This window comes from Taeniopygia guttata, chromosome Z (genome assembly GCF_048771995.1).
Source record: "Taeniopygia guttata chromosome Z, bTaeGut7.mat, whole genome shotgun sequence".
Taxonomy (NCBI): Eukaryota; Metazoa; Chordata; class Aves; order Passeriformes; family Estrildidae; genus Taeniopygia; species Taeniopygia guttata.
This window is the reverse complement of record NC_133063.1, coordinates 47,559,718-47,585,931: the sequence shown is the minus strand read 5'-3', so window position 1 is coordinate 47,585,931 and position 26,214 is coordinate 47,559,718. Positions and strand designations below refer to the sequence as shown.

Genomic DNA, 26,214 nt, shown 5'->3' with positions numbered 1-26,214 from the left:
GCACTGCATATGGGGCATGCTCATACAAAACTGAGATGGCACCACGTGGTCATGGCCATCCATGCTTCCCTCCATCTGCCTTGTCCTCTGCTGACTTTGACAAGTCAGTAATATGGATTTGGGGACTGGGAGATTTGTGTGGCACTTGGATTTAGGGGGCCTGACCTGTTTTGAAATCCCACAGAGCTTTGCAAAACCCTCACAATTTGGCAACACAGTTTTTCTGGCCTTCACCCCAATGTCTTAAGCTCTAGATGAAGGGAGGACTAAGGAGTGGCAGTAGTCTGTGCCTGGCTCTGCACAGCTTGACAAGTCTCATCAGAGTATCTCAGATGCTCTTTGTGTTGGTCCTGCCACTTCACCATGTAGTTCAAGGGCATTGAACGGCAAGAATCCAGAGATTAAATGAGGCACTGGAGAGATGAGAAAACTGGAGCAGAGAGTAGAGGTGAGAGGCTGCTGAAAGTTAATGTGCTGGTATATCAATAGGGTGGCAACCAACAGCAGGGCTGAAAGCTCTCTAGGGACATCTTCAGTCTGCCAGGCCAAAATAAAGAAATCCAAAGGCTGAAATTCCATGGAAGAGGTGGAGAGAGAGGAAGGGAGCAGGGCACAGGCACTTCAGTCCCCAGTGTCAGGCTGTGACACCTGTGAGGAGACGTGCTTCCATGCCAGCAGTTTCACAGTGTCCCATGTTGCCAGAGCTTTCCGTGGCTTACCTATTTCTCTGTGAGGCCAGAGGGGAAAAAGATGGGTGGAAGAATAGAGGAAATGCAAAGCTTTGCTGAACTGTGACATAGCCCATGTCTTTCTCAGGCTGAGCATCATCCAGGAACAGCAGTCAGGATATCACTGCCAAATCAAAGGCAGTTCAAAGGAATAAAAAGTTCCTTGCAGCGAGGTACAAACAGTTAAGTCAAGTGGACTGGTCCAAACCAGGAGGCAGCAGCAACTAATGGGGAAAAAACAGTGGGTGTGAAAGGGCTCTTTGTCCCAGCCGGAAGGCGAAGAGCGCTCAGAGGCTGGGCACTGGGACACACCCTGACCGGGGCACAGGGCAGGCTCGTTCGCAGTGCAGGGTGCCGGCTTCCAGGGTAGAGGTCCTTTTACATGCTGGTTCTTTTTGAAGACAGACAATTCCCTGCCTGGAAGGTGCTTTGACTAAACAACAGGAATGCCTCAGCTGATGCACTGCAGAAGAGGAAGGCGGGCCCAAGGAGGAGCTCCAGCCCTGACGCAGGGACAGCTCAGCAGTCCAAGACACCGTGTACTGTCCTCCCCTCTAGCTCCTCCAGGCCTAGGGTGAGAGGCTCCAGCTCACAGCAGACTTTATGACCTTGGGAAGATGCACTAAAGATGAGCACCCCATGCACAGGGAGCTTTTTTCCCTGCTGTAGAAACCTTTTTTTTGTGGCCTTAGAACCACAAAACAGAATTGCTGGGCCATGGAGAAGGCAGGAGGCCAGCAGCACCTGGGCAGGAAAGAGATGCAATCTCAACACCCTCCTTTCCTGACCCAAGAGGCACAGCAAATAAAGGAAAGCAGATAACAAAAGCTATCCCTGTCAGTCTCTGGCTGGGTCTGGCTTGACAAGGAGTCAGCATGAATTGTGTTTCCTGGCAGTATGTGGATGTACTTGTAGAGGGATATCCGCTGGGTAGCATGGGATAACAGGGTTTGGTCCACATCATAGAGGGGCTTGAAGTGAAGGGCAGGACAAGATAATGGCTCTGTGCATCCCCAGGAAATCCAGCCCATTTTGGTAACAGCAATGAGACACATCCGGCAGCTCTTCAATTTGTGTTGGAGAAAATACAGCAAGCCAGGAAGAAACTTCCTGAACATGTTGTCTGCTGCATTAATATTTCCTAGCTTCTACAGCTGTCCCTGTAGAACAGGCAGGCGTTCAGCCACTGGCAAAAGAAATTGCAACTAGTACAAAGTGTGAGCAGCTAATCTCATACCTGGAGAAGACCCTGACAACCAATAATGTGTGCATGCGTGATCATGTGCTTGTGTGTTTTCTCATTGTCATAAACATGAACCCTTGAGACGTCAAAAACTTGTGGCCTCCCCAGCTGCCAAGGCAGTAGCCAACTGTGGAAGGGGACACACCAGTGACATGGTTTATCACTGTGTACTTGAAGAGGTCGGTGAGTTTGAGCTTGAGACCTGAAGGTTTCCTCTGTTTTCCAAGGAAGTGATGGAGATGAGGGAACACAGTCCAAACCATGTGATTGTTATTCCGAGCCCACCACAGCCACGGGGGTCCTGCTGACCCTCTGTGCATGAACCAGGGAGGGAGACCCACAGCTCCTCTCCCACTGCCTGTACCCACCCAAAAGACCAAACACAGACATCCATCTTGTCAAACTGCTTTAATATTTGGACATAAAGACAGGACAGAGCCGGTTAGGCTGTGCACAAACAAGATCCCCTTGAGCAACAGTGCAAGGCTGCTGAGCTTCCCTTCTCAATGGAGGTGTGGATTTGTCCAAGATGCAGTTCAGCTGATGACCGCATCCTGAACATGCCAGTGGGGTGTATGTGTTGGGTAGGGAAATGGGATACGGGCTTGCAAGGGCAGCTCAGAGGTTGTTCAGCTCCAGTAAGGTCTGGTCCAGGACCTGGTGTATCCCCACGTTCTCCTCTTTGGCACTGGCCAGGCTCTCTGTGAATGCAAGGGACACCCAGCCACGCACACAGACACAACCCAAATGTTCCCAGGTGCAGCAGGACCCACACACACCACACCAAACACACACACACACACACACACACACACACACACACAGACATTTCAGTACAGCAATGGCCTCCAGTCAAATGGGGCATCCCCTGTGGAGCATAGTCCACACAGGCTGGTCACTGGGACAGGCAGTTACCACTCTTCAGCATTTCCATCTTCCCAGGTTGCCCTGTTGCCCATGGCTGAGCACTCTGCAGCACAGGTGCCGCTGGCGACTACCATTATTTGGCCAGACACTGGGGCATCACCACTGGCCAGCTGTAGGCACGTGCACAAACCCTTGGCCAGCAGAAGTGGAGAACCAATGCCTGCTGCATGACCCAGCAGTGCTCCGTGAAGAAAAGAAGTGAGAAAGCAGCCCATTAACAGCCCAGGAGAGTGGGCAGAGGACAACAGAGAGATAAGGAGCAGAGCTAACAAGGTTACAAGGATAAGCTCTGCCAGGCAGCCTCCCTCTGGTGCTAGTTTCCAAATGGCATCCTGCTTCCCCCAGAGATGGGGATGGAACAAGACTGCTGTCCACTCAGCCCCATCTCCCAGTGTGCCCTGCTAGCCTCTTCCCTGTCCCAAGTTTGGGGCAGCAGGTGCTGCTGGATCCTCAGCTCTTTTCCCAGCCTTCCCAGCACCCCCCAAGGACCTCTTTCTAAGGGGATCCATCCTGCACGACTTGGGGTGACCAGAGTGAGGAGGAAGAGGCTGCCCAGTGACTCCCAGAACAAGGGGAGGAAGGCAGCAATACAAACCACTGCATTCCTCCCCAGCAGAGCCAGGATGATGCCAGAGGACAGCCATCACTACATGGGCATCCCAGGACATCCCAAAACCCTTCATATCTCTCCCACAAAAACTGATCAACTCCAGAGGGGTACCCTGTCCTGCCCAATCAGGGTAATTACCCCTATGAGGACAAGGCAAAGCTGCACACCCTGCCTCACCCCAGCGGGGAGGGGCTCCCATCCTCGAGCCAGCCTGGCCAAAATGAGGCAGGGAGGCTGGGCTGGGGCCAGGAGCTCTGGGCAGCTCAGTTGTTAAGTTCAGTAAGGATGACCCGCAGCTCATTAGTGAGAACACGGTTTTTTTCGGCCTCCTGCTGAGAGCGCTCTAGAGGAAATGGAGACATCAATGCAGCACAGGAAAGAGAGAAAAAAAAGTGAGTTAGTGAAAAGAGACAGCATTTCTGAAAGCCTTCACTGAAAACACCACAAGCCACACAGCCAGTGGTAGGATGCAGCTGGACTGGCAGGAGGCAGCCAGTCTTGGTGCAGGGACAAGGCTGTAGGTCCATTAATTTGGAAACTGGGTTCTGGGACAGGGTAGGGTGAAGAAGGAGGAGGTGGATCAGTACCAATTTAGGGATCACAAGAGATCACTACTGAAGCACCAGCCTCTTCACCAAGGGAAGGTGACGCAGGAGCTCTGACAGGGATGTTATTGCTGCTTATAGGCAATGTTTGAGAGTAGAGAGAGGGAATGGACAGGACCAGGTCTAATCCTGACATTTCACATCAAAAGACTCATGGAGAAGATGGCATGAGATGGGGAAAGCTGCGTATGAGAGTCAGGGGGTGGCTGTGGTCAGCACAATAGCCCCGTCCCGCTCAGCCTGGCAGCGCGGGAGCCTCTTGGGACTCAGGTGTAGTCAACCTAGGGGGCCTGTGGCTGTGAGCAGCCTGCAACCACCTCCTAGCACACTGCTGACAGTACCCACATGAGACAGGCAGAAAATGAGGGATAGAGTGGCATGAAGAAAACAAAGGAGAAACCAATGTTAATATTTTATTGATATCAATTCATTAACCCAGAGGGACAGAACACAAAAGGAAAGTCATGAGATGCAAACTGAAGAGCAATGTGCAAAGGACAAAAGGGTGAGGGAGGAGTGAGGGTCGCCTGCCTGCTGGGGAACAAGGTGTCTGCACAGTTGGATCCAACCCTCTATCCCCCAGGCCTGAGCTTTGGCAGTGGAGGTGCCGCTTCCCCAGTGCAGGTCATCCCCATGCTGGGGCCAGCAAGCAGCACCAGGGGACTTTGCTGGAAGTATATGGCGGGGGAAATAGCCCCCAGCCCTGGAGCTGCAGGGTCCCCAGTGCTTCTGCTGCTGGGGAGCCAAGAAGGGAGCTGCTGGAACAAAGGGCTTCTGGGCACAGTCCTGATCCCCAGGGCAATGCTGTGGCATAGGCCTACAACTACACTGTCCAGTCAGTATGTGGGGCTGCTCTCCTGCCCTGAACAAACAGCTCTAAGCACCTACATCTTGTCTCCCCAAAGAGGGGTACAGCGGGAACACCCCAAGTCAGCTCCTGTCCCAAAGGAGCTGATGGACAGGCACAGGCTAGGTAGGACAGAGAAGGACAGAGAGGGTAGGGAGAGAGGTGGGATGGCCAGGCAGACAAACAGCTGAGCTGGGGAGAGACAGGCACAGAGCAGGTGCAGTGCTGGTGCCCAGCGTGGGGTTCAGAGGGAGGTGATGTCATTAAGTGCATTGTCCAGCTCCTCACTGATGGCTTTGTACTTCATCTTCTGTGCATACACTTCATCTGCAGGTGAGGGCAGGCAGGGAGCAGATGGTGGAATAGAGTGGAGGACACAAGGTGGAGAGAGAGAGTGGCTGTGAGCAGCGGGCTGAGGGCAGCAGGGATGCGTGGGCACAGGCAGCATGGATGTGACTCTATTGCCTACCCGCGGGCAGGGCCCAGACTCCAGGAGCTCTGTGCTCCCACATCAAATGCCGCAGCATCCAGCCTCTCTGCTCCCAGAACTCCTGACCACCCCTCCCTTGGGCCAAGCACTGTCCAGCCCCACCAGGGACATGGTGTGTCCAGTGCCACCCCAGGAAAGAAGGACACCAGGTTGGTGGGGACATTTTACCTTCTAGGTCATCAATGGTTTTCTCCAGCTTCGCCACAGACCTCTCGGCAAACTCCGCCCGGGTCTCAGCCTGTGGGAAGCACAGCGCGGAAAGGGTGAGCTGCAGCACACAATGGGTGGTGCAGGCTGCACTGCACTCCAAATCTGCCCCATTTGCATCTCTGGTACTCTTCCCCAGAAACCCTCCCATGGGAAAGGCAAGGGACAAGATGTGACTAAGGCTCCATGAAAGCCTCACACCCTAAATCAGAACAGACTAATGAAAGTCATAAAGTCATCCCAGACCCAGGTACCTGCTATGATGCTAGGCTGCAATTTAGGAAACCATGAGAGAACATAAACATAATGGGGTCAAAACCCATTCAGGATGGCAAGCGCTGATTCAATGGCAGCCCTACAACTCTTACCTCCTTCAGCTTTTCCCCCAGAAGCTTGATTTCCTCCTCATACTTATCCTCCTTGGTGGAATACTGCAGAGACAGAGACAAGCACCTGTGAGTTCCAACGCATGCCTCCAGCTGACTCTCACCCCAGCAGGAGACTGCAGCATTCCCAGACCCCATGCATTCTTCCCAACCCTAGCAGCCTGAATGGGTCCTACCTTGTCAGCCTGGGCCTCCAGGGACTTCAAGTTGTTGGTGACAATTTTCAGCTCCTCCTCTAGGTCACCACATTTACTACATCCCAAGCAAGGCCGGCAGGAGTAGGGGAGTGGGGCCAGAGGGCAGGAGAGAGGCAGGAGCAGAAAGAACAGGCACAGGGAAGCAGGAAAGAAAGAGAGAAAACAAGTTGAGAAAGGAGAAAACTCAGTGCAGGTGGACCATGAGCAGAGCCACTGCGAGCAGGAGCTGCCAGGACGCATCTGTTCATCCGCTCCTTGTGCTTCCTTGCATGGATACCTCGTGCATCACCACCAGCCAAGCTCTCATTGGCCCCGCCAGGGAAGCAGGGATGGAGGGATGGAGGAGCGTGCCCGGCCTGCACCTGCTGGAGAGGGAGTGAGGGGAGGCTGGTGCTGGAGGCAGTGGTGCAGAAAGGAGAGAGGCGGCTCGCATGGTTCGAGAGACAGCGACAGAGAGAGGGGGCTGCTGCACATCGCCCCACGCCCCTGCCCAGTACCTCTTCCTCTGAGGCAATGAGGGATTTGAGAGACTGGTCCATGGTCCGCAGCTCTTCTTCCAACTGTCTCACTCGGCTGGGGTGGAAGAGGGGCACCCCGGGAGGGGGACAGCAGAGAACAGGGTCAAGGATATGATGCTAGTGGGTTGGCACACCCCTACCCCCAGCCTGCACTCCCAAAGACCACCCCAATGACAGACCCCGCTGCTTCCAGGAACAGACATCCCCATCCCCATGTCTGCCACGGATTTGGGAGAAAGGCTGTATAGGACCCCTGCATGGGACACCTGCTCCCAGGCCCACCAGGCACCCCTGCTCACCTCTCTGCCACCTCTGCCCTCTCCTCTGAGCGCTCCAGCTCTCCCTCAAGAACGACCAGCTTGCGGGCAACCTGTTGATGGCAGCAAGTGACCCCTGTTAGCTCTGTGCTTGCCCCAGCCCAGGGCACAGGGCTATAAGGAGATGGCTCTGGGTGCTGCCAGGGTGTCAGACTGGGTAATGGGGAACACACCTCCTCATATTTGCGGTCAGCCTCCTCTGCAATGTGCTTCGCCTCCTTCAGCTGCATTTCCTGGAGTTCCATCTTCTCTTCATCTTTCATGGCCCTGTTTTCGATGACCTTCATGCCTCTGAGGAAAGACCATGCCAGGAGATTTTACTGCTTGTGGGTCAAAGTGTCATCTGCATATCCTGCCTGCCCATCCTGTACCCTAACCACACCACCCTCTATTTCAGAGACACAGGACATTGCTCAGGGAGGATGGCACACAGTAGGATCACACCACCAGTACCTCAATAATGCTCCTCTGCAGAATTACAGTGGAGCTGGCCCCAGGGCTATGTTCCAGAGTGCAATATGGGTATCATACCTGCCCCTCAAGCAGGCAGGTCCTGAATCTGTATTTTGGGGGGGCAGAAGGTGTCCAGCCCAGGATAAGCCAGCCACAATCTTCACAAAAACAGCCTGACAGGCTGGAACCCATTAGGAAGTACTGAAAAACATCCTGTGGCAAAGCCTTTCTCATTCGGGGTGATTCTCACAAACAAGGAATTACCAAACCCCCCAGGAGGAGCTCCTGCAGACTCTTCTCCTCTCACTCAGATGCTGTTGCTCAAACTTATTTTTGCCACTGGAGGGAAGAGCTCACATAACTGCCAGGAACACTGTGACATGTCTGGGTGCTCCCATACAACCTGGGTGCCCTTGCCTGCACAGCTCCAGTCTGGGAAATCTACTTGCCCTGAGGAGAGGGCAACATACACCCTGTAGAAATCTTTTTGAATGAGGCTGTCTGGTGCTCAAATCTGACCTTAGTTACCAGCACAGGCGTTCCCTCTTGGGCTGTTATTTTGTCCCTGAGCATCTAAAGCTGCTCCAGGGAATAAGATGCTGATATCTTCCTCTGGCTTTGGATACAGTCTGGTGCTTTTATAAATACCAGATAAAAATTTTCAGGATTTTTTGTGTGGTCTGGATAAGAGTGTGTATATCTGAGGGGCTTCATTGCATTGTGGCTTTGCTCTCTCCCTTTGAAGTCTGCAGGAAAGGGAACAGAAACCCCAATAAGGTCACCTCAGAGGGACTCCACTGCAAAACTAAGGGGGCTGTCTGCAAACCATGGTGACCTGATACCACTCCCACTGTCCCTTTCCATCCCACCTCTCGCTCTCATCAGCTGCCTTCTCAGCTTCCTCCAGCTTCTGCAGGGCAGTGGCCAAACGCTCCTGGGCACGGTCCAGCTCCTCCTCTACCAGCTGGATACGGCGGTTGAGGGAAGCCACTTCAGCCTCAGCCTGGGGGAACAGAAACCCCTCAGTCATCCCATGTCAAATACATATATTGAAAAAAAGCATTTTCAATGATTACTCCTGTTTACCATCCAGAACGCCCCTTGGCACTGTGCAAAAAGCCTATGGTCACTGGAATGGCATGCCTGACCATGCATTCCTCACCTCTCTATAGGATTATCTCCATCCCTAGTAGCTGTTCAATGCTGGCTTCTCCCAGCCTTGCAGCGCCAGCTTGTCATGTGCAGCCTCACTATGTCCTCAAACTTCCAGCTCCCGCCCTGGAGGGGGACTGGGCACGTTCACTGGGCCAGGGTGGTCATAGCAGCCCTGCCGTGACAGGGATGGTATTTGGGGTTTGCAGAGCAGTGAGTAAAGGGGGAGGAATGCCCTGTGCTGCTTCGCTCCCGAAAAGGAGATCAGAGCTGCTTGTGGATTTCCTGTTTACAGAGGCGGTGGAGTGGGCCGGGATCTTCTCCTGCAGGAGCCCCCAGGGCCCTGTGCAACAGGACAGCCTGAAGCCAAGCACAGAGCCCCCCCAGCTGATGTACAGCACAGTGCCAGGGGGCAGTGGAGCGAGTCGCCCTCAGCAGGCTGGCGCCTGGCCAAATGAGGCTGGCAGGACCAGAGCCCTCCCTTTCCCAGGCTCCCCACGCACAGGGCTGGGAGCTGGGGCTGGCCAGGAGCAGTGGCCCTGGCCCTCTGCCAGCCTGTTGACGCCTGGTCTTGTACTCTTTCCATTTGGTAAAGGCCTCCTGCTCCATTGCCACAGTCAGGAAATGCTGCCTCAGCAGCTCTCAACCCCGCTTCCCACTAGGAGGGTGAGAGGAAGACAAACCCCTGAATATAAGGGATGGGTGGCAATAAAACCTCACCGTGGGCATCAGCTCTGTGCACCAACCCAGAAGACAGAGGCTCCTGCTTATTCACAGGCTGCAGCAGGACTGGCTGGCTGCAGTGCCCGGACACATCCAGCCTCATGCTCCAGCACTGGGAATGCCCCAGGGAATACAAGCCAAGCACAGGGACTATGGGAGCAGCAAGGGGCTGTCACCCTGCATGGCCCCACTGAGCACCCGCAATCCCCTGTGGGGCGTTGGCAGAGTGAGGACAGGCAGCCGGCATCTCTTTGAGATGGCTGCCAGCCCCACAGCTGCCAGCCCCACAGCTGCCTCCGCCCCATGATCACCCTTTCTACAGACACTCAGAGACTTCGTTCCCTGCCAGACCGCCCAATGGGGAACTGGAGCTGGCGCCCACAGGGCAATGCTCTGCCTGCAGCATCAGCCTCACTGCGTCGGTAGGTTTTTTTCCCAGGGAATCACCCCCAAAGTGGGTCAGAGCTGCCCGGATGGACACTTGGGAACACGAGCTCCCACGGCAGCTCCCAGTGACCAGGGAACCCGATCTGAGACTGCAGGAAGGGGTCATTACCTCCGCACACAGCCTGAGTGACAACAACCCAGGTACCGCACCCAGCTCTGCTGCTCCTGATATGGTGAGAATGTTGAATGAGTGGGCATAGGAAACAGAAAGGAAGGAAGAAAACAGAAAGCTCCAACAACTACAAAGACAAACCAGGAAAAAGCTGCAGCTTGGGCACACCATCCTGCCGCCAAAATGGAAATTCTGGCCTGAGGCAGTGTGAAGGGGCGGCTTGTCCCCATGAAGGGACAGGATGGAGCTAAAGCTCTGTGTCCCGAACGGCAGAGTCCGCTGGAAGCCAGACAAAAGCTTGGGCGTGGGATTCTGAGCTGTACGCCGGCCTCTGAGAGAAGAGATGCGTTCCCAGGAGGCACCCGATCCCAAGGCCGGGCTGGCCGCTGCCCGCTCCCACCGCCGGCCAGCCCTGGGGAGCGCCGCTGCACGCAGCATCTTCTTTCGCCAGACCGACGGAGGAGGTAGGCGGCTGGCGGAGACCGCCCGGAGGCAGGGACTGCCCTGAGCTCCCTGCTCCGAGGCTCTCGCAGCTGGGTGGCAGCTCCCGCGGCTCCCCGGGAACCTCCCGGCGCTGCTGCGCCCCGGCGGCACCCAGCCCGGTACCGGGGCTCGGGGGGCCGGGACCGGCCCGCCGGAAGAGATGCCGGCAGCGGGGCCTGAGCCGGCGGGGGATCCCGGGGAGCTGCCGCGGTGCCCCCCGCCCTCCCTCTTCCCATTCCAGCGGCCCTTACCCGCTCCCGGGCCTGCCGCTCGGCATCGGCCTCCCGCTGCAGGTGCTCGGCGCGCTCCTCCGCCTCGTCGGCCACCTGCTGCAGGCTTTGGATCTTCTTCTTGACGGCATCGATGGAGCTGGCGCTGGCCATGGCGGGGGCTGCCGGCGGGGAGGCCACACCGCCGAGCCCTTTGTGGGATCCGCCCGGCTCGGGCAGGAAGCGCTCAGGCAGCGGCCGCTCCCGCCGCCCGCCCTGCCTCCATCCCTTCCTGCTCCTCCTCCTCCTCCTCCTCCTCCTGCTCCTGCTGCTGCTGCCGACCTGCTCCGCCGCTCCCCCAGGCTAGGCGTGCGGTGCTCACCCATGGCAGGACAGAGTTCCCACGCCGGGAGGGATGCACAGTGCCCCTCATCCCAAACAGGAAAGATGGTGCCCCCGGGCAGTGTGCGTGGTGGTCCTCCCCAGGCTTTGGTCACTGTTTCCATATCCCCGCCAAGGCAAGATGCACAGTTGCCTCTGGGCAGGGCACACTGTCCCCCCACCCTGGTTCAGCACACATGGTCCCAGGCAGATGCATGGTCCCCTGAAGGGGTACATGGTACCCCAGAGAGGGCACAGAGTGGCCCCAAGGCATGGCACACACTTCTCTCCGTGCCCGGGATGCATGCTACCTCCCAGGAGTGCACAGTCACACTGAAATCCCCCAGAGCAATGGACAGGACTCCAGGGAAATCGACTCTTTTCCAGCAGTCCATGCAGTCTGTGAGTGCTGGAGCCCATCCTGTGTGAGCCCCCATAGCCACAGGAGCAATGTACCTATGTGTACTCCCCAAGTGCTGCCCTCTGCAGCCATTGCCACAGAGCTAAGGAGGGTTGTGGACTTTTTCATTATGAGAAATCAGTAAGAGGCATGAGCAAAGCCTGCTCCTGAACATCCTCTGAGAGTATGTGGGCTGCAGCCAGGTGCCCAGCATCCATCGCATTCAGTCCCTTGGTACCTGCTCCCCAATGTGAGGACCTGTCCTGCAGCCCCACAGAGACTCATGGGGCCCATGGAGACCCTGGCACCTCCTGCCTTGGGGACTGTGCCCTATAGGGGAGGTCAAACCTCCAGTTTCTGGCTGTCCATCCTGGCTGGGGCAGATTTCTCGATCCACCAGAAGAAGCTGGAGCTGCTGGCACTCAGTCCTCCCTTAAGATGTACTGACAGCTCTCTGGCTGCACTTCACACCTGCCTCCAGGAATGCCAGTTCCCAGATTGACCTCGCCAGCTGGCATCAGCTCCAGGGCCAGGGGTTCTGGGGGTGACTCAGCCCCACTGCTATCTGCACCCTGCAGTTCTGTGTCCCCTTGCCAAGAGGCAGCGGAAGAGGCGATACTGTGGGTCCCCTGGGAGCACACAGCCTTGGGCTTGGCCGTGGGCCTAGCTGGTCCTGCCCCTTCCCGGTCCGAGGCCTGAATGTCAGTAATGCACAAGCTAGGACACAGGAGCCCAGAGCAGAAAAAAAGAGTTCCTGGCAGCAGTGGGGCAGGGACAAACCAGCTGCAGGCAGAAGGGGGACGGGTTAGGGGACAACCACCCTGATCCCCTAGTAGCCAGGCTAGGTGCCTCCTGCGGTGGCCCCACCCCGAGATGCAGTCACTTCCCAGCAGAGTCCAGTTCCCTCCCACCAGCTCAGAGAATCGCCAAATAAGAGCAAAGTCTTGGCTGGGGAAAGCAGCTGGGGCGGGAACACGGGTGAAACTTTTGGGATCGTGGCCTGGGAACGGCAGAGTTCCCAAAGGCCCCTCTGGGGTGGCTGTGGACAGGCCAATGCTGGGCATGAGGGGCACTTTTCTGGTCTAAACCTGCTGTCCCAGCTGCACTGTTTCCAGCAGCCCATGGCCATCCTGATCTGGGCACCATGGGCTGTCCCTCCTGGTGACAAGAGGTTCTAGGACCACGGTGGGCTCGCAGAGCTGCTGGGAAGCTCTGTGGTTTTACTGGTCAAGAGTCAGGCATTCCTGGCTCTGTGCACTATCGGACACCTCTCCAAGTGCCTGGGGCAAAGTATTTGCACTCTTCAGTGCAGTCCTCATGGATTTCGTGCCCCTGCATCCAGGGCCATACTGAGGTGGGTGTTTATTCTTTTAAGGCATTGACATTTTTGCCAAGAGCAGGAGGCTGCCTGGATCGCTGGTATGAGCTTGAGCCGTCTGAGGAATTGGGACATCTCACTCTATGCTCAGAGGCACACACTGTCCTGGCAGCCAGGGAGGACATGGGGGTGCCTGGGTGAGTGTGCTCTGGGGGTCCTCCCAACGCTTCCTCTGCTAGTAGCAGGAGCTGTGCTGCACCTCGCACTAGGGAGCAGTGCGAGGTGCAGCACAGCCCTAGCACTTAGAGCTGTCAGCACATTCAAGTCCCTGGTGCGGAGGGGTGACTCCCAGAGCCCCACACATGGCGCAGCCTGTCCAAGCTTTGGCATGGACCTGGGAGAGCTGTGCTGGTGCTGGAGACCTAGCTGTGATGCAGCCAACCTCCAGCCTGACACTGCTCCTTCATCATGGCTCCTGCTCTGGTCCTTCCCCAGTGGCTCCCATCCACTGTATCTTCTGGTATGGGACTCTCCATATGAGCTGAAGCCCACAGATTTGCCTAACTGCTGTAGACCAAGAGCAGGGAAACACTCTCCCTGGCCAGAATGGCATCGCACAGCCCACTGCCAGCAGCAAACCACCCTACACCCCACAGCTGACGTCTGCCCAGCACCACTGTTTGCCCCTTCCTCTGAATCCTGCACGGGGAGCGTCACATCCACTCTCAGCCACACTGAGTTTGCCCTGTCCCATACCAGCACAGAACCAATTAGATCAACAGCCGCCACCTTGCCCACCTTGTCATGCCTGCCCCATGCTAAGTTTAATATGCCCTTCCAGAAGATTCTCAATGTTTTAAAGGAGAGTCATCTGTAGAATCAGCAAAGATGTGTGAGGAGACCCCTGGCTGCTGCCCAAGGGCTCTAGGCTGCCACAGGACTGGTGTTGCTATTGCTCGTCCTTGTCCGCTCACCCCTGTCCTTGACGGCAGCCTCAGAGATTTGACGCATCTCCCCCATTTAGCTCCATAAACCAGGATTGAATTTTTTGTTCTCAATCCTGAAAAGCCTGGCCATGCCCTGCTGGCTGTGCTCCAGACGGCTCTCCTTTAGCTTCTCCTCCAGTTTCCAGGGTTGGTTTTCATCAAAGAGGGGCTGGCTATCAAAAAGAGTATTTATTTATAGGGTGTCAAATACCCTGTGTGGCACCACAGGTCGTTATACCCCATTCCCAAGCGGCCCCGTGGCCGCACACAGCTGTTCCACCCTTCATCCTGGCCAGGCACAAGCCAATTTCAACACCTTCCTAACATCTCCACAGACGGATCTATTTCCCAGGAGACACATCAGTCATGGCACTAAATAAAACTCTTCCTGGCCTTGCCCTTCTCAGGGTACGAAGTAGACCACTGGACCCCAAATCCCCTTCCATACACCCCAAGCATTCTTCCTTGCAGCCAGCACTCAGCAGCTAACCACAGCAAGAGATTTTTCTGTTTCTCTGAATTGCCACAGTTTAGCAAGTACCACAGTTTTTCCTACGAGCCTTGAGGCAGTGTGTGCCTTGGGACTTGTGACACAGCATGGGACACTTGTCCCCATTAGCTTTGGGGAGCCAGGCTGTAAGCTACCCACAAAGTCCAAGACAGGACCAGCAACCAGCACTGCTCACCACAGCTGGCCTGGGCCCTGCACCCCCACACAGGACCCATCAGCCCGGTTCAGTGTCAACATCGAAGGAATGGGATCCTGACAATCTTCCCCTCGGACGCTTTCCATATAAGGGCCCCCTTTTCCTTTTACCACCCCCCTGCCCCCACCCCCCCCCCCCCCCCCCGGCCGAGGTCCAGAGTCTGTGCAGGGGAGGAGCTGCTGGCATGCCTACTTACATCTGTAGCTTTCTTCTCTGCCTGCTCCAGCTTCTCCTGGGCCTCCTTGACAGACTCGGAGTACTTCTCCACCTCATCCTCAGTGCCCTTCAGCTTCTTCTGCAGGCCTTGCTGTTCCTCCTCCAGCTGGGGAAAGTACAAAGAGTGACGGTCAGGGGAGATGGCAGTGTCTGCAAGGCTGGAAGGGGATCTGTCCTCCCATTCTCCTCCTGGGGACACCCAGCCTGTGTGGGGCACAGCAGGAAAAGATGGGCATGGACATGTCCTCTGACAGCTTTGGGTCTACGGGTCCTTGGGGGGCTCTTGGTGTACAGCAGCCTCCTGGACCCCCATCATCCCTGATCCTGGTGAAGGTAAGAGACTGGTGGTCTCCTTCCCTGTATAGGGGACTGGAGAGCTCCTGACTTGGGGAAACAGCTCCTGGGGACACCAGTCTGTGTTCCCATCTCTTTGTGGTTGCGGTGGGAGTATGCAATCCCCCTGGCATGGAGATAGAGAGGTGGAACTGGGGTGTCCCACTAAGATAAAACATGTTTGGGGGGACCAGCGTAAGGGGTCAAGGGAAAAAGACTGAAGTGCTGGTTTCTGGATCCACGGGGGGTGATGTCCCTGGGGATATGGTCACAGAGAGGGAAGGTCTTAAGGGCTGTCAATCCCTAGAGCTGGCATCCACAAGCAGGACACCCAGTGGGGCAAGGTCCTTGGGCCAGGATATGCTTAGGACAGGGGACTCCAGGCTGGAGAACCAGTGTGGGAAGATCAGTATGGGGATTACATGACCCTAGAGAGTGAAGCGTCCCCAGGCTGGACAATCAGTGGGATGGAATCCCCAGGGCTGGGCACCCAGTGGGACGGGGTTTCCAGGACAGGACAACCCTAGTGTGGAGGGTCCCCAGGCTGGACTTCCAGAAGAACAGGGTCCTGGGGCTGGACACCCCTAGAGTGGAGAGTACACAGGTAATGCCGAGGAAGCCCGTGGGACACCCACCTGCTTGCAGCGATCCTCTGCCTGCTTCTTATCAGCCTCCGCTTGCTCGGCGCGGTCGATGGCATTCTCCTTGTCCAATTTCAGCATCTGCATCTTCTTCTTGATGGCCTCCATGGTGGCGCGGTATCGGCGGCGAGGCGCGGGGCGGCAGAGGGTCGGGGAGCACCGGGAGCGGCGGGAGCACCGGCACTGCGTTCCCCGCCCCGCCGAGCTGCCTAAAAGCTGGGGAGGGGCCGTGCCGGGAGGGGGCTGCCCCGGTACCTCCCCCGCCGCCCGCCAGCACCTTTTAGGGACTGGCTCGCCACCGGCCCTCGCACCGAGCAGGACGGGGGGGGGGGGCGGCCCCCCGGCGGGCATCGCCGCAGCCCTGGCGCCCGGCACCTACCGGGGAACAGGGCGAGGGACAATCCGATGGTACTGGGCAAGAAATGCCCCCGGGATACTGTGCTGTGGGTAGCCTGGTGGCGCTGGGTGATTGACACCCCGGGGCAACGCTGTGGTGGTACCCCTGTGATACTGGATGAGGGACAGTCCATAGCACTGTTCTAGGGGTACCCCAATGACACCGGACAGGGGACATCCTGGGGCACTGAGTATGGGTACCCTGGTGGCACTGGCCCCAGTTAGAGCTGTCCTCATGCTAGTGCCCTAGGTACACCACATGCCTTGTTACAGCACCCTGGGGCCTGAGGTACCCTGCTTGCTGGCATTGGCTTGGGGACACCTCAAGGACTGGCATGGCACTTGGGAACACCAATGACTACCACTGAACTGTAGGGGACACACTCAGGCTGTGATTGCACTAGGGGACACATTTAGCTGGCATTGCCCACATGGGGAAAATCCCCCAGGACAGAAATGAGCAGAGTCCCTGACTTTCTCATCCAGCTGCTGGTGGGGCAGGAGGGCCAGAGCTCTGTGCAGTCTTCTTGGCACCCACCTTGCTTCTGTCTTGCATCTTGGTGCCACTGTCCCTGGCACCCACAAGGACACCTGTCACATGCCTGGCCCATAGAATGGCATTTTAGAGTGACACATGGCATACAGGCAGCTCACTGCCCCTCTTCATCTTTCTGCTCTAAATAAACTGTATTCTGCAGGCAAAAAAATGCAAACCCTTCAAATCCCAGCTCCTCCAAAAATAACCTGTACTTTAATAACGATCGTAAATGCTTCTGGCACATTCCCAGCTGCAGGGTGGGCTGTGGGTCGGGGGGGCTGTGGGTCAGAAGGAGCTGGTGGAGGGGCCATGGGAGCTGTGTGGTACGTGTGGAAGGCTGGGATGGGATGGGGCCAGGAGGGGTGGGTGCACAGGTTCCCCCAGTCCATTGCCCCTGGGCTGCAGCCAGCCCTTGCTTGGATGCAACTTCTCGGCACCAGTGCTCCAAGAAGAGAGGAACAAAAAGTTTTTGACAGCTGGAGAAAATGCCTTTTAGGAGCCCTCAGGCCCAGATGGTGGACAGCATAGGAGGGGTGAGAGCAATCAAGTACCAACAGGCTGCTGGCTCCATGGGGAAAGCAGAAGAGCCTCTGCTGGACTCTGGAGAGAAGCTACTAGTACTGATAAATTAGGCACATATTTGGACAAGAAGAGTGTAACTGCCAGCGTGTAGCTTCTGATGGGAGGGGGAAGATTCATCTCCCATCATTCCTGGGAGAGAATAATTGTTTTTCTGTGGAATGTTTCAGCCTGGAGCAACTTCACGGGCTTGAGCAACTTCATGTGCACCGTGCATGGGGCAAATATAATGATGGGCAAGGTGCAAGCAGCAAGCAAATTGTCGTGGAGTCAGGCCAGCCCTCAACAGACGCGCCCCCCAAAGGATGCTGTTCTCTCTGCCCCCTTTGCTCCAGGCATCATAGCCATGTCTGATGGACACTGCTGGAATCATCTGGAATAACCTGTGGGAGAAGGGGTGGCAGAGAGGTGTTGGTATACATCCCTCCCTTTGCTTACCCATGCCCAGACTTGTCCTGTGCTAAGGTCTCCAAGGATGGCAATCCCCTCCATATTTCACACTAGGGTCACACCTTACTCCCAAGGAAAGGCTTGTCCTGACAACTAATGGGGCCTTTCCAGGTGCAATCCTCAATCGCCCCATCCCTGGGCTTCCCAAGAAGTTGGGACATGGTTTACCCACTAACTTCCAACTTAGCTGAATTTGGATCCCTGCAGAGGCCTGGCACCTTATGACTGTGTCATTCCAGCTCCAAACCTCTGTGTGTGCTTTCCTGAACCTGCCTGCCAAAATAATGCTTTGATCAGTGTGTGAGATTGAGGGGCGCTGGTTAACCACACCCCCACATCCCTCCCCTGGTATTTATACCATCGCCTCTTGCTTGTACCCAAGCTGGAGGACACAGCAATGGATATGCTTACAGCCCTGTGCAGGGGATGCTGGAGCTCCCTTGTCCCCAAGATGCCAGGATGAGGCCAGAGCTGCTACACGGTGTGTCTGCTCACTGTCATTGCTGGACACTCCAAAGGGCCCCATGTCCAAGCTGGTACCTGGGTGAGAGCCTGGGTCAGGCCCATGCAGATTGTCAGGGGACAGCTGGGAGGACTGGGATGCCTGTGAGAGCCACAAATCCACTCTGGAGCCTGGCCAGGGGTAAGTGTCTTAGGAGAAACAGCCCCTCCATACCCCCAGGGACGTGACCACAGTGGGAGAGGGGTTGCTGTCCAGGATACTGCAAAATGCTGCCCTTGCCACTGATGTTTGTAGCTCACACTACCAGGAACAGCCTCAGAGGCAAACGACACGTGCCAACCTGCCTGTGCCCCTGTTGCACCCTGCAATGTCCCTGTTGCACCTCACATCACCTCCGCCTGCCCTACCACTACTTAGACCCCCCAAATCCCTGCTGAGTGACAGAGTGGGAACAGGTGGGGACACGCTGGGGCAGCTGCTGCCTGCACAGGTTGGCTCTGGGGGGCTATTTCAGGGCGTGAGATCAACGCTGGCAGCCGGGAAGGCTCCAGCCACATTCCCAGACCCACACAACAGACTGTTGCTTCCCCACTTGATGGCCCACCCGTGACTATGGGGTGGAAGTCCCACACCTGCACCCCTATTGCACCCTACCCAGGAATATATTTGGCTGGTAGCAGGAATGGGGCCAGGAGCTGAGCTCTACACACAAATACCCACCCCTGCCTTCCCTGAGGCCCAAATCCCCAAGAAACAAAATCCCCAAGATCCCCTCCTGCCGTGGTGGCCCCCCGGCAGCACCTGCGAGGCCAGCACATGGCTGGCAGCGGGGGTCCGGCCTGCCGGGTGCCTGGGGCTGGACGTGCCTCAAATATTTTCCATGCTGTATAAGCACCCGTGGTACACTCCCCCCTCCCTTCGCCAGGAGGGAAGGCGTCCAGGCCCCCCTGCCCTCCCCTTCTCCTGGAGAGACCCATTGATACCCAGTTAGCACGAAAGCAGGAAAACCAGATTTTATTGATGAATGCGTCTTTCTGAGGAGACACTGGCATCCCCCACCCCACCCCGGAGGCTTGGGGGGGAGCTGGTTTCCTTCAATCTTTAATATGGGATGCTTTAAGTATCAAAATGGTGAGAGAAGCCTCAGCGGGTGCAAAGGGGAAGGGACAGGGGTCCCGGAGCCGAGGAGGGGTGGGATGCTGGGCTGTGGGACCCCAGCAAGAGTTGGGTGTTAGTGGGTAGGGCATGAGCAGGCAGGGAAATAAATGAACTTTGGAAGCTGCAGGCTCAATACTAGAGAAATGGAAAAGTTACAAAAATACTGCAAATCTTGGAAAACAATGCAGGCACTTGGGAAGAAGGAGGAAGGCAGAGCTGGCTGGGGCCACAGTCAGGGGGAAGCCCTGCAGGAAGGCAAAAAACAACTCTGGGGGTGAACTCATCACATCATCCCCCATCCTGAGCGGAGGCATCGTGGCTTCCAGCCCTGCTGATCCGCAGAGGGGCCTGGGCTGAAGAAGATACTCATGGGGTGGACTCAGGGCCTTCCAGGGTAGCTGCAGAGGAAGATTCAGCCAGCAATAAGGCATTGGAGGTGAAAGGCAGCTCCACGCGAGAGCTCAGCGAGGGGTGGCTGCTCCCTGCATGCTACTGCACAGGAGAGGGCAAGCCACTCGCCTGTCCCCATCCCACGTGGAGGAGACGAAAAAAGGGGCACGAGAGGGATAGAAGAAGGCACAAGTAAATATCCCCTTGCAGTGGAGAGCTCTGTGGGCCCGCACCCCGGGGCTGGCAGGTGAGCCCTGAGCCAGTGCAGCCCCGGCTCCCACCCCAGCCGAGTCCCTCCGAGCGCTCTGATTGATTGTGCCTTGGGTGTGCATGGGAAGGTGGGCTGGGCAGCAAAGCGGAGTTGCTGGTGCGGCACCGGCTTGGAGGGGCAGCTGAGTTAGTCCCGTTGCTCTGGGTGCGGGCAGAGCTCTGGTCTAGCCCAGACTGCCCTTCGCTTGTGGCGGATCATCTTAAATAGGAGCAGCAGGTGGGCAGGCGGGCAGGCAGCAGTCTGTGCGGTGAGCGGAGGGCATGCGGCTCAGTTCTGCTCCTCGTCCCGCAGCTCTGAGGGCAGGAACTTGTACTGCTGCTGCCGGATCATTGCCAGCTTCTTCCGTGCCTCCTCCAGCTCCCGCTCCTTGCGCAGCATCTCCTCCTGGGCGGCGATAATCTGCCAGGACAGAGCCCCGAGGTCACAACTGCCTCCCACAGGGATGGCCAGAGCTTCTGACACAGCACTGTCAACCCCAGAGCCGTGTTCTCTGGCTGCTGCTTCCCTTCCATCACAGCCACTGCCTCACTGGGCATGAGGACTGTTTGTGCCTGGGGTGGGAGCATAGCACTCCGGACATAAAGCAGAACAGCACAGCTTCTGGGCTAAGCCCCATGTGCTGTGTAGAGGGTCTCAGCACTAGGACTGTGACACCCCACACTAGGTAGATCTCGCCCTCTATCCAGTGTTCTGCTTCTTCCTTGTGCCACAAAGGATACTGTGGGCTCTGCACCAAGGAGAAGCCAGGGCTTTATGCTCCTGGGAGCATGCACCATCACCCCCTGCTACTTGTAGCAGGATAAGGTGAGGCCTCATTGTTTAACTGGTGCTCAGTGGTGTGGCAGCAGCTCTCTGGCCACAGAGCAAAACACAACTTTCCCAGGCATTGTTCTGGGAAAAGTCTGCGAGATCAGAGAAAAGAATGAGAAACAATTCTTAACTTGCTGCCCCTGTTGTTGTGAACATGTGTAATTTCTTAGGGAGATTTGTTTACCAAACGTTGGTTTTTTTAATTGGCCACTGGTGATGGTGTTTGGGCTAAAGGACCAATCAAGTGAACTAAGGTATAAAAGTATGGGTTTCTTATTAAGGATACATTGATCAGCCTTCTGTAATATGTAGAGTCTATGCCAATTATTACCCAGCCAAGGTAATAAAACTTGTTAACCAGGTAAAACCCGTTACAATGATACAATGGGATGGGTGAACTCACAGCATTTCTGTGAGGCTCTCTCAAGACATGACCTGTGCTGGTGAGTGGTAGGACATGCTTCTGAGACTGGCACACACAGGTGGTGGTGCCACCTAGAGCTGCTCCTGCCCTGAGCAGCCTCACACCTCACCTGTGCAATTCCTCCAACCATCTTCTCCTTCACCACCACCGTTTCATCATGGTCCTGGAAGGCAGCTGCCTTCTGTGCTGCCTTCACCAGATTGTCTGATGCCCTCTTCACAGCATTTCCAGCGGCCTGCAGCAGGGAGGAGGAGAGCATCAGTGTGAGTCACAGTCCTAGGGTATGACTGCTGTTCAGGGGTGTGAAGGAACTCTTGCCCCAGGCTGGGCAGCAGGCAGGACCAGCAGCCAGGAGTGCTGGGAGCTGCAGGCAGGGATTCCTTTACATGGCTCACTGCCTTGTCACCCGCTCATGACCATTTCAGGCGCTTCTGTTCCCAGCCAGGATCTGGCTCCTCTGAGCAGCGGGCCAGGGACTGGGAGGCAGCCCTACTGCCTCTCCCCAGCCCTGAGCCCCAGTGCTGAGACCCCATGTTAACCCCCCAACACATGGGCATTAACCTCTTGCGTGCCATAGCTCTGAGGATTAACGGTGCTACAGAACATCCCCCCCCCACATTAATGTTTATTTCAGGTATTCCTGTGCCAGGTTGTTGTTCCTGAATGCTGCCAGGCTGAGCAGCCCAGCAGCACTTACATGCCTGGCACACAGCTAGCAGTGAAATCCAAACAACCTGGAGCCTGTGTTCCAATGAACTTCCCACTGATGGTGTACAGGCAGGGAGCATGAGCCACAGAAAGCATCCACGTGCCCTCATGCCACTCCCAGCCACCCTTCAAACAACAGGGGCTGAAGAGGCAGCCTAGGACTTACCTGGAGCCGCTTCATGGCCTCCGAGTCATGGTCAGCCTTCACCTTGCAGGCCACCAGGAGCTGGGCTGTGGAAGCAGCCACCTGCTTGGCGGAGGAGATGAGCTTCTCCTCACTGGCATGGCCCTGCACCGCGGCATTGGCGGCTTCGCACAGGTTGTTGGTAGCAGCAGCCACCATGCGTGCCTGTGGCAAGAGAGGCTGTCAGGGGAGGTACAGGAGCCCTGATCGGTTCCAGGGAGGTTGTGGGGCATGGGATGGAAAGAACCAGCTTTCACAGCATGTGGGAGAGGGAGGAAGAAGCATGGTTGCTTCTTCCATTGAGGACAAGCAAGAGGGCAGAGCATCCGGTTTGCAGCAGGAGTCAAGAGGAAAGCTTCCCCCTCAATCCCCTGGCATGACCTTGATACTCACAGCTGAAATGAGACCCTGGGACCACTGTCCATCATCCACTGCGTTGGCTGGGATGGCACCTACCTATGAAGAAGGAGGGAAGAAACAAGGGTCACCACTCTGCACACCTCTTATCACAGGCATGAGGGTTGCTAGCAGCCCCAGAAGAAGGGAGAACCCTTCTCTACATTTTCTTCTTCCCCTCTTATGGCCTTACTTTTCCTTGGGCCACTAATTCCCGCTGGGCTGCTGAGGCTGCCTTCACCAGGGCACTCGTGGCTGCAGCAATGGATTTGGCAGCTTCCAGGATCTGCTCCTCAAAGTTCAGGCTCTCATCTGCTTGCTGTGGGCAAAAGTAGAGTGTGAGTCCTAAGCAGGAGTGCTGGGAAAGATGGAGCAGAACAGGAGAATGGCTGCAAGAGGCTGAGGGCAAACATATAAAGCTGGATTAAGGGCTATGGGGTGCAGTGGGGCATGGGCTACCCAAGAGAAGTCCAGCTGGGGATGTGGGAAGTAGCAGGAGTACAGGAAAAGGGATCAGTTGTCAGATGGGCCTTGAAATGTGGCTAAAGCACAGGCAGGAGAGCTCCAACCCACCCCAAGCTGAGCACGAAGGTCAGATAAGGCTCAGCACTGCTACCTTGGGCTTGGCTCTTGGTTTCAGCTGCTCCAGCTTCTTGGCTGCAGCCTCAATGGCAGCTGCTGCCCCCAGCAGCTCATTCTCAGCGATGACAGTGGGGTCTTCTGGGTCAACCCACTCTGTCCCTAGGAACACCGGGAAGCCAGGCAGGTTACACCTCCATGCAGTCTCATTTCTGAGTTTCTCTGCCTCCTCCAGCAGCTGCTGAACCCTCCACCCTAATCCCAGCCCTTGGTCATGCCCCTCTGAGCAGGATCTTTCCTTACCTTTCATGGCCTCAGCTGCCTGGATGAGCTCAGTGACAGAGCTGGCCACACGCTTGGAGTAGCCTGCCAGCTGCTGCTTCAGCTCGTGGGTTGGCTTCTGCAGGATCTGGGGGGAAGGAGCAGATGTAAGCACCTGGAAAAGGGGAACTTCATAGGTCTGTTTGGGGTGCGCTCCCCAGGGAAGTATGGTGGGATCCCTCAGCCCCCTCCCACATGTGTACTGTCTGAGGCACTGTCTGAGATGCTTTCTCAAGTGAGTTTGGCTTTGTGCACCAGGACAGATTGAGCTTCCCCAGGTCTTTGTGCACCAGGATAGAATGAGCTTCCCCAGGGCCCTCCTGCATCCACAGCTTCTGAGACATCTTACAGACACAAGACCCTCAGCACAAGCCTTTCTGAACTCAGCAGCCGTCCACACCAAGATCTCTCCCCTGCAAATCATTTCAAGCTACAGAAGCATATCCCCTTCACTGTCCCCATTTTGGAGGCTTGTTTGCAAACACAAGCTGGGCAAAGGGGGATACACTGGAGTGGCATCCCAGCAAAGGAGGGCTTGCCCCATCAGGATGAGGTGGCAGGCAGTGCCCTAAGGGTCCTCCCCTGGGCTGAAGGGACACATGCACACACCACAGCACACATGTGCACGCACACAGGGTCTGTATGCAAAAGCAGAGCTCACTGCTGGCCCAACTTGCACCAGACAGGCAGCAGCTGCCCATCAGATAGAGCAGGGGTGAGTACATAAACACAAACACAAGGACACCAGGGTCCCTGTGGACACACGCAAGTCCCACCCCAGCACTGGGCTGGGCACACAAAACACACCATGAGCACGGCTCATGCTGAGGTTAGAGACCAGCAGGCACCCCAGTGTTGCCTTACTCACCGGCTGGCAGAGAGGAAGAAGAAGAGAGAAAAGAAAGCAGTGAACACCTCAGCCAGGAGGAGGGGAGATAGGGGAGGGTAGAGGAAGGTGAGTGCTTTTCCTGAGGAGTGAAGGGCAGCCAAGACGAGAAGCAGGAACAAAGGATCAGAGATCCTGGGTGGGGAGCTGTGCTGCCATCATTAGCTCTTACTTCAGCCTTGCAGGGCCAGGCAAGACAGGGCACCTGGATGAGGCTCCCACAGCCAGGAGCCACCTACACTCAGAGTAGCCATGGATCCACTCTCCTCCTCTTACCCTTTACACCTTATTTCTCCCCACCCTGAATTGCTTCACTGCAGTTTTCAGCCACAGAATCTCTCTGCTTTTGGAGGGAGAGACCTATTGTTACCACATACTAAGTCCCCATGGAGGTTCAAATTCCTACCCTTCCCCAGTGAAATATGCAGGCTTTCCCACTCTGCCGGAAGCCATGTTTTCCAGCCTGAGACAAATAACCTTTATTCTTGAACCCTAACCATACTTGTTCATGCTCTGCAGAAGGCACTGGTTCCCTTGGGGACAAAGGGTACAGCAATGACCTTGCTGCTGCTGGGGAATGAGGCAGCACCTCATCTGCCATCTCCCCTCCCATTCCCCTAGATCCTTCCTGCTTGTGGTTTCCCAGGAACCTGCTGTTCTTCGATAAACAGGACCCTTGAGCTTCACTTCTGCCTTCGCAAACCAGAGTGCTGTGGAGACTGAGGTGAGTCATGGCTTTTTCCTAGCCTTGTGTTGGGCCATCCCAGCAGAGTCACCAGAGCAGTGTGAGGCTCAGAGTACTCAAGCTGATGGCTGGTTTGCCCTCATGAGCACATCCAGTCTAAATGCCTTATTATTAAGCTTGCTGTCGGCTCTGACAACACATTTAAAACTGCTAAATGATCTCTGTCTGCAGCTGAAGGCACCCCAGAGGCTACGAGCTTACTAAGAGGCACCTCCAGTGAACATTTTTAAGGATGTGCCAATGTATGATAGTCAAAACATTGCATGGCAGCAGGATGGTAACACCCAAAATACAGAGGAATGGCGTGTTCCGGCAAGTAGGCTGACCTCAGGCACTGCCACACTAAGTCATTAGCCTAATCATCTGTTAACAACAGGTCAGCCAGAGAATTTCTACTCAGCACTCCAGCCTTGGCTGCCATGATTCATGTGTGCCTGAAGCATCTTCCAAGCAGACATTTGATCTAGATGCAGAGGATGGAAAACTCACCGATCCCTTTGGAAGTGTACCCCAGTGGTTACCTCCCTCAAATAAAACCACCTTTGACTTATCCTCTACTGAGCTTTGATTCCTAGCCGTCGATTCCTGCCCACCTCCCCCTGTTGCTGCCAGTGCTGGTTACCCTCTGCCTAAGGGGGCTTTCCCTGCAGGAAACCAGTTTGGGCTCCACCACTTTGTAGCTAGTGAACTCAGACAGCAGACTCTCACTAAACAGCTTAGTGCAACCTTGACACAGAGCTGAATCACTGTCAGTCTGTCCTGTTTGAGAGATACCACAGCACCATGGATTGAGTGTGCACATCCCCACAGTGCCCCTGATTCCACTTCTGTTGTCTTGCCAAGAATGCAAACTGTTGGAAGGACTTCACTGGATCTTTCCTACCATGCTAGAGGTTTAATTTACTTCTTGTAAACTAATGTTGCAGCTGAAGTCCTTGAGAGGACTCAGTCAGAGGGAGACTGGATCAAAAGGCTGTAGTGGGCGCTTGCAGTCATTATCTTTGCTGTGGCAGGCACTGTCCATCTCCCACACATAGTGCTGTGGCCATGACACTTTGTTTTCCCACTGCCTCAGGTCTATTATTCCTATCACATTTACTGGAAGCTGTATTTTTACAAGATTATGCTACCATGTTATTGATTTCCAGCCTCCATCTGTTTGCAGTCAGTTAATCTCCATCTGTTTTTAGCAAAATACCTTTCTTAGAGCCTGTTGAGCTCTCTGACATCTGCTTCCATGGCAGGGGCATAGACACAACGCTGTGCCAGCACAAGCAGCA

At 55.8% G+C, this 26,214-nt stretch overlaps 2 protein-coding genes and 1 long non-coding RNA gene across 20 annotated transcripts in view; 1 reads left to right on the top strand and 2 right to left on the bottom strand.

Annotated features, from left to right (window-relative positions):
• Positions 1 to 2,364: 2,364 nt before the first annotated feature.
• On the bottom strand, positions 2,365 to 15,835 carry TPM2 (tropomyosin 2). 12 transcript variants are annotated; one of them, XM_030257220.3, is made up of 9 exons: positions 15,631 to 15,835; positions 14,643 to 14,768; positions 8,398 to 8,531; positions 7,249 to 7,366; positions 7,058 to 7,128; positions 6,738 to 6,813; positions 6,026 to 6,088; positions 5,619 to 5,688; positions 2,365 to 2,672 (listed from the first exon to the last, which is right to left on the bottom strand). In XM_030257220.3, the coding sequence occupies exons 1-9, from the start codon at positions 15,742 to 15,744 to the stop codon at positions 2,590 to 2,592; spliced, it is 855 nt and encodes a 284-aa protein (XP_030113080.1). In that variant the 5' UTR covers positions 15,745 to 15,835; the 3' UTR covers positions 2,365 to 2,589.
• Positions 10,287 to 25,491, top strand: LOC115491037 (uncharacterized). 4 transcript variants are annotated; one of them, XR_012053157.1, is made up of 3 exons: positions 10,287 to 10,426; positions 24,811 to 24,913; positions 25,311 to 25,491. It is a non-coding gene; the product is annotated as an uncharacterized lncRNA (long non-coding RNA). The 4 variants fall into 4 exon arrangements; XR_003956999.4 differs by lacking the exon at positions 25,311 to 25,491 and adding an exon at positions 25,106 to 25,243; XR_012053158.1 differs by lacking the exon at positions 10,287 to 10,426 and adding an exon at positions 14,864 to 14,995.
• The window catches only part of TLN1 (talin 1), a 35,844-nt gene continuing 28,679 nt past the window's right edge, over positions 19,050 to 26,214 (bottom strand). For all 4 annotated transcript variants that reach the window (XM_072922653.1, XM_012577598.5, XM_072922655.1 and 1 more), the window contains 7 exons: positions 23,286 to 23,391; positions 23,020 to 23,144; positions 22,597 to 22,722; positions 22,401 to 22,463; positions 21,990 to 22,172; positions 21,225 to 21,350; positions 19,050 to 20,280 (listed from right to left, as the gene is read on the bottom strand). In XM_072922653.1, coding sequence (XP_072778754.1) covers positions 20,149 to 20,280; positions 21,225 to 21,350; positions 21,990 to 22,172; positions 22,401 to 22,463; positions 22,597 to 22,722; positions 23,020 to 23,144; positions 23,286 to 23,391 — 861 coding nt within the window. In that variant the 3' untranslated portion in view covers positions 19,050 to 20,148. The remainder of the gene's footprint in view (positions 20,281 to 21,224; positions 21,351 to 21,989; positions 22,173 to 22,400; positions 22,464 to 22,596; positions 22,723 to 23,019; positions 23,145 to 23,285; positions 23,392 to 26,214) is intronic.

Coding starts and splice junctions, on each gene's coding strand:
- TPM2 (XM_030257220.3), bottom strand. CDS start 15,744: ATGGAGGCCATCAAGAAGAAGATGCAGATGCTGAAATTGGACAAGGAG. Junction 14,769..15,630: donor CAGAGGATCGCTGCAAGCAG/GTGGGTGTCCCA, acceptor TACTTTCCCCAG/CTGGAGGAGGAACAGCAAGG. Junction 7,129..7,248: donor CTGACCGCAAATATGAGGAG/GTGTGTTCCCCA, acceptor TGCCATCAACAG/GTTGCCCGCAAGCTGGTCGT.